This window comes from Poecilia latipinna, unplaced genomic scaffold (genome assembly GCF_001443285.1).
Source record: "Poecilia latipinna isolate Pla-1442-1.1 unplaced genomic scaffold, P_latipinna-1.0 Scaffold841, whole genome shotgun sequence".
Taxonomy (NCBI): Eukaryota; Metazoa; Chordata; class Actinopteri; order Cyprinodontiformes; family Poeciliidae; genus Poecilia; species Poecilia latipinna.
Window position 1 is genome coordinate 225,460 of NW_015113457.1, and position 7,028 is coordinate 232,487.

At 41.2% G+C, this 7,028-nt stretch overlaps 1 protein-coding gene across 1 annotated transcript in view; it reads right to left on the reverse strand.

Moving 5' to 3' along the window:
* Positions 1-746: 746 nt before the first annotated feature.
* Positions 747-7,028, reverse strand: part of crata (carnitine O-acetyltransferase a) — a 14,687-nt gene continuing 8,405 nt past the window's right edge. Inside the window, exons 7-14 of the mRNA XM_015047737.1 lie at positions 5,944-6,122; positions 5,259-5,359; positions 4,793-4,909; positions 4,544-4,666; positions 3,726-3,861; positions 3,571-3,633; positions 2,884-3,021; positions 747-2,241 (exon numbers count right to left, since the gene is read on the reverse strand). Coding sequence (XP_014903223.1) covers positions 2,026-2,241; positions 2,884-3,021; positions 3,571-3,633; positions 3,726-3,861; positions 4,544-4,666; positions 4,793-4,909; positions 5,259-5,359; positions 5,944-6,122 — 1,073 coding nt within the window. The 3' untranslated portion in view covers positions 747-2,025. The remainder of the gene's footprint in view (positions 2,242-2,883; positions 3,022-3,570; positions 3,634-3,725; positions 3,862-4,543; positions 4,667-4,792; positions 4,910-5,258; positions 5,360-5,943; positions 6,123-7,028) is intronic.

Genomic DNA, 7,028 nt, shown 5'->3' on the forward strand with positions numbered 1-7,028 from the left:
AGTTTGTATATCCATTATGGTATTATTTTCAACAAAATCACTCTTTTGTCTTAAAAAAAGACAAAAATAGCTCCTAATGTTACAAAACATCTGAACTTCAGCCAGTAGAGACAAATCTTCCATTCAAGTGATGGTTATATTATGTTTTCATTGTCGTTTCTGCTTAAATGTCAAATAAGTAAAATAATTTAGAGCAAAAACAACTAAAGTGACCAGGTTTACCTGGGGATATTTTAGCTCAGATGAATTAAATTTATCAGACTGAAATTAAGAAACTGGGCCAGTTACAGTTTAAATATTTAAGCAATAATAACCTGATTGATGACCTGAGGGAATACAGGAACAATCCCTAAAGCTACAATAAACTTCAGTTTCACAAAATTTAAACCAGAATTTATTTTGACCATTTCAAAGCCAAAGTTAGAGAAAAATCTAAATTATGAATCTCCTTTCATCTCATTGTTGTCCAAACACAAATATTTATATTAAGTCCAATCAAAGCAAATTTTTTAAGGTCATCATCAACAGGGATTAAAAAGTTAAATTACAGATAAAACAATACAATAAAATAAAGAAATCATGTATTTATTTTCAGGATAAAAACCACTTTATACAATCATATTGTATAATCATGTTAAATTAATTTACTTCAGTTAAAATAATTGTGGCATTAAACATACTGACCCACAAATTATCAGTAAAATGTTAAAGTCTTCATTCAGCAGGAAGAAAACATGGCCGCCGCTGAAAACAGGAAACATTTTATAAAGAACAGAAACCTTCATGATTATCAGCTGATCTCAAGTCTGAGTGAGAAATCAGAGCAAAACTTCCACAAACTGAGGAACAACTGGACCGAGTCATTTACTTCAGAATCATTCAGATCTCTGTGGAGGTTCTGGACAGAACCGGTCCGATCCGTGGCAGAACCTCCTCCTAGGTTCTGAAACCCAGCAGAGGTCAGAGGTCACGATGTCGAGTCTTCACTTAAAACTTCAAGACTGGATCAGAAAACTGTCAACTCAGCAGTTTTCTCTAAATCTTTATATGGAGCCAAACAAAAATTAACAGCAATATTTTGAATTATTTAGTATTTTATAGGGGAAAAAGAATGGATTCAATTTTCAAAGTTATTTTTTCACAACTTTACTCATTCATTTATGAAAGTTAGCTGCAAATTAAATATTTACTAGGAAAGCTAAATAAGTAGCCTAGAAGCTAAATATTTATTTATCAAACTATTTAAATAACTAAATACTTAATTAGCTAAATGTTTACCTAAATACTTAGTATTTAATTGATAACCAAAGATTTTGTTCCAATATAGTATTTAACTTCCGAAACACATACTTAGCCTGTCAAGGAAATATTTAGTTTACAAACTAAATATTCATCTTGGAGCTAAATATTTAGTTAATTAGCTAAAGGCTTCGCTTTCTAACTAAATGTTTAGTTTGCAACCTACCTATGTAATTAACAAGCTAAACATTTTATTGGTGAACTAAAGCTTAGCTTACTGACCACATGGTCAAACTAAATATGTAGTTAGAACTGATAAATATTTAGTTTAAATCATTTATAAATGAATGAACATTTATATGAAAATATGATTTTGAAAAGTGAATCCAATAACAGGCTAAATAATCCAGATTATTGCTGTTATTTTTACAAACCGCCTATGAACATGTTGGAGCAAACTGGCTTTAGGTAAACAGACATTCTGACTTTTTACATAAAATTATTACTTGAAACAAAGTATAAAAACAGGTGCAGTGAAACGTTTAAGGACCGACGATCTTACAGCAAATGGTTGATTATTAACTTCATCTGATTGTTTTTGCAGAACTTAAATCCTATAAACATTTTGAATAATTCAGGAAATAAATCAACTAATTGTCATTTCTGGTGGATTTAAACTTTTCCAGCTGATGTTTCTGCTGTTCATCAGAATCAGAGGATCTTAAAGTGCAGAGTGTTGATGGACGAGCTGATCAGAGCGGCGCCCCCTGCAGGTTGGGGAAGCCGTCACAGTTTGGACCTGGGGGTCCGGTCCAGCAGAACCTTCATGTCCAGCAGAGCTTCCTCCACGGCCGCCGCCAGGCCGCCGGCGTCCGTCTCCCCGCAGCTGTTGAACGCCGACACGGCGAAGTTGATGTGGTCGTCCATGGGGTTGTAGCAGACGCCGTAACCGTCGGTTACCACCGGCCCGAAGCACATCACGCAGTCCGTCTTAGACGGGACCTGAGGGGAACCGGAGGGCGGGTCAGAGTCCAGAACCAGGAGAGGTTTGGGTTACAGCCTGACGTCAGGATCCTGAATCTCTGCTTCCTGCTTTAGTTAACAATGACTGATGATGTTAGCTGCTAAGTTATCAACATAACACACTCAATCTTAAAGAAAACTGGATGCAGTGCATTGCTACCAATTGTCAATACTAACATAGCGAGTTAAAAAGGTTAGGAACAATTCATAGCGAAGAAAAGGGAAGTAGCTCAGTTATGCTAGCTTGACTATGAAACCTTAACATGTAGATGTGATGTGGAATTTGGTGTTTCAGTTAAAAATAAAGGCGACAAACAGCAACTGGTAGATTATCATCAGTGGAGGAGTTTAAATCAGCTGTTGCTGAAGGACAGTTTTGCTTCCAGAAACATAATTCATTTTATTTGGGTTTTTATTTTTATTTTGTACATTTAAAATGTCTTCAAGTTCCAGTGTTAAATTTTAAAGCCTTAAATTACCGTTATGTTACTGAAAATGGACTCAAAGCAACAATATTATCGTTTATATAATATGATAATTTATTGTCCAGCATCACTTGCTATAGTGACAGGCTTAGATCCGGGTCGGGTTCTGGACCAGAGCGGCCCGGTCCGGTGGTACCTGGCTGGTGGACAGTCGGTAGTGCAGAGCTTTAGCGAAGGCAGGATCTCTGAAGATCTCTGGGACGGGAAGTTTCTCCTCGGCCGCCTGCAGCTTCAGGCCCAGCAGGTGTCTGTCGATGGCCTGCCCGCTGATCGCCTGATCAGAAATAAAAACATTCAGACATGGAGGCCATGAGGCTGAGCAGAACCGGACCGAGTTCGGCAACAACGGCTCAGGTTCGTCAGGAATGTCAAACTTTCTGTGTTTAAGGACCAAACTAATAACGTGAAAACAACAAAACTTTGTAGTTCTATATTTTACTCCCCGTTCTTACATTTCTCACATTATTAGGAATAATGTGAGAAATTAAGAAAATTATGGACGACCCTGACCATCCTCTTTAAAATAGTCTTCAGTCAGAGGCTTCTTCAGATTCGCTGTAGCACAGACTGCTACAGGAGATCCATCAGCATCTACAGTAACTCTGAAGAATCTGAATTAATCTGAGTCACAGCAGCTTTAATTTCTCTTTGGGATCAAAAAAGTATTTTTGAATTGAATCATTTAGTGAAATAAATCTCATTTCAGTGAGCGAAAGAAATGGGAATGTTTTTATAAATGCTGCGCCATGCAGACACTGAAATAAATAAGTAATAAATACTTTTATCATCATTATAAAGTATTGATACTTCCAGTGACTCTCACCATGTTGGTGTACGATCTGTGGGCTTTCACAGCTTCCGCCATCAGATCCACCTTCTTCTGGTTCTGAGCACAAAAACAAGATTTTACTAAATGAAGAATCTTCACATCCCAAACACCAGAATGTCGCGGTGAGCAGAACCGGGTCTGGTTCTGACCTGCTTGCTGGGGTCGTCGAAGGCCTTAACGAAGGCAGCCGAGGCGCTGGAAGCCGATCGGATCGTGTCGGTGCGGCCGAGTCGGAACATCCGCAGCGAGGCGCTCTCATACGTGGCGCAGCAGCGCCGGTACTTCCTGTTCACACAGGAACAACAACAAACCTGTAGAGCCTCAGCAGCCCAGATGCATTCTGGGAAATATAAAACAACATGGAGGGAAAAACTAAACGACTAAGTTCTGAACTCAGAGAAAACTGGTGTCAACGTTTGAGTCGTTTTAAATAAATCAGTAAAGAAGTTTCCATCATCAGAATCTTGAAGCACAAAAACATTTTTGACACCAATTTTGTTAGATGTGAAGAAGTTGTGAGGCGGTAAAGTTTCAGTAAACTGACCTTTGACCTCTGTAAAGTGTCTGTGGAAATACTGTGTGGTTTTTGGAAATGATCCTTTAGAATCCAGAACGAACTGATGAGGCGTTCAGGTTCAGTTTGGATCAGATTATCTGCTAATCAGATGATGGATTAATAAACCATCAGACTCTTTTCTTCCTGTTAAATTAGATTTTAAAGTGACCTGCAGCGATTTGGAGGAAATGTTTGTTTTCATGTGAAACTAAAAAAGAATCTTTTAGAAAAATAACCAGGAAGTTTCAGGAAATATCCAGAAAATAACCTGAAACTCTCAGAAATGTCCATAATTTCCCAGAAAGCATCGAGGCGACAGAGAAAAGTCTGAGTTGGTTCCACGCAGTGAAGCCCGGTGTTACAGGCTCAGTGGTAAACCTGCTGTAGCGTCCAGGTGTGGTGACCTCTGACCTGTAGAAGGCCAGCTGCAGGCCGGCCTGGATGAAGGCGTCCGGACTCATCCTATGGGACTTCGGCACGTTTTTCCCAAAGTGTCCGAACACAGAGACCCTCATGTCCAGGTCCTGGGCCAGGCTGTGGAGGGACAGAACCGGGTTAGAACCGGGTCAGGACTGGGTCAGAGTGATGGAACCAGGTCAGGACCGGGTCAGAGTGATGGGACCCGGTCACAACCGGGTCAGAACCGGACCAGCCGCTCACCTGTCCATGCTGGCCTTGGCCGCCTCGATGTCCCTCTTCACCTCTGCTGAGACGATGAATGGAAGTTTATGAGGGACAGGAAGAGACGCTGCAGGAGACGGAGACGTGTCCTTCCTCCTGTCCAAAGACACAAAGATAATCCAGATTACTGGATTATCCACAGATTATGATTGGAAATGATCTGGATTATCATTTGGATTCAGGTTCATGTTTTATCACAGTCAGCATTAATGATCCGATCACATATCAATATCTGTATCGGTTCTGATATTGAAAATAATTCAAGATCAGCTATCAGTGACAGTGTGGCAGATCTAGTCAGTCTAACTCTATGCCTTATTATTTATACCTGATACAGATATTGATATCAGATCAATTCTGTGGTTTTAAGTTTCCTCAGCTGTTTTTCCATATCAGATATCGGTATCAGATATCGGTATCAGATATCGGTATCGGTTCTACTGACGTGAACTCGACCACGTGGTCGATCAGCGCCACGATGGGCGGGCCTTCAGCCGGAGCGTGTTCGTAGTTCGCCCCGCAGGTCCCGTCTTCCCCCACGATGAACTGAAACATCAGAAACGAGCATCAGGTTCAGATCAGCAGCAGAACTAAAGTTCACTTCCAGACACTTCACGTAAAAAACAGAAGATAAAACTACAGGGGAGTTAAACTACCGACTGCTCTGGTTAAACGGAGACGGTACGCTTCACGCTGGAAGTTTTTTTTTACATATTGAAAAACTAAAAACACAAACAGATGATCTGCAGTGGAAATGATGTCATCATGTCTCAGGTCAGAATCAGTAAACTACCTAAACTAAACTACTACCATCGGTTCCTTCTGGATTTTATCATTGTTTGCATTAAAATCAGACTTTTTGAGCTTCTTTAGAAATTTAAAATGTTTTTGCAGAGGAACTGTTTGCTTGGTAAATCTTCGCTCATACACAATGACAAATGTCAATTTTACGTGCATCACTTAAATCCAGTGTTTTCACCATTTTTGCTGAAAATGTGAAATAAAAATTTAATTTATGCGATAGCATGAAAAGAGCAGAGGTCTGAGGATTTTGTGTGAATTTCTGGGATCTTTTAGAATCATAAAAACCCTCTGGACGGCCCAGAGTGTGATCCGGAGCGTTGGGTCACCTGCAGCGTCTTGTCGAACCAGCGGTTGGCGCTGTAGCCCCGGCTGCCGCCGCCATGCAGCATCTGGACGGCTGCAGCGCTGCGGCTCTGATCTCCAGCTGCTCCAGACGTGGGTCCATCCAGACACAACGTGAAGATGCTCCTCTGGATCGACGACACAGACGCTTCGTTGGTCGGGTCTGAACCAGAGGGAGAGACTCCTGATCTACACCAGTTTAACCCAGTCCAACAGTGCTGGTTCTGATGGTTCTGAACACTGACACAGAACATGTTTTACTAAAACAAACTAAGTCTTCCAGGTTTAATTGGCTGATTTCTAATCATCTAAACCAGTGGTTCCCAAACTTTTTCTTCTGCGCCCCCCCTATGGATTACAAATGGCTGTCTGGTTGAAACGACGCGTATGACGGTGGTGGGGGGAGGGGGGCCATCGACTTTTTTGGGGGCAAAATGAATGTACGTAGCTGAAAATAGACACCAACATCGGTAGCCTACAAGGTACTTGTTAAGCTAAAGGTTCTGTATTGATATTAGCTAGTCATCCTTTAGCTCACATTGCCTTCATCCAGCAGCTTTACTCAACTCAGTCGGTTAGTTTGGAGGGACAAACTGTGAAAAGTTCTTTGCGTTTTGCTGGTTTGCTGCCGTGATTCTAACACAAACCTACGTAGCTCCGCCCAGCAGCAGCAGGTCTCCTTCACAGGTGTAAACCCAGTGCGAGCGTCGTAGCGATCATGTTGCGTTTAAAGGCGGCTCGGAAAAACAGGTTGCAACATGTTAACAAAGGATTAAACAGTTTTAACTGCTGATAAAAGTGACAGAGGACACAGATATGGGAAGTGTGGAAGCCTCTACTGTAACAAATTGACAGGAATAACAGAGAGTTGGCCATTCTAAGGTAAAAACCCAGCGCATACAGTGTTCATGTTTTGTTTTGTTTCATCCAGATGGCTTCCCGCGCCCCCCCTGCAATGACACGGCGCCCCCCCTAGGGGGCGCGCCCCACAGTTTGGGAACCTCTGATTTATATGATGACTTTAAGAAATTCAGATTTGGGATATGACTTGGACTTTTACAAATTTATC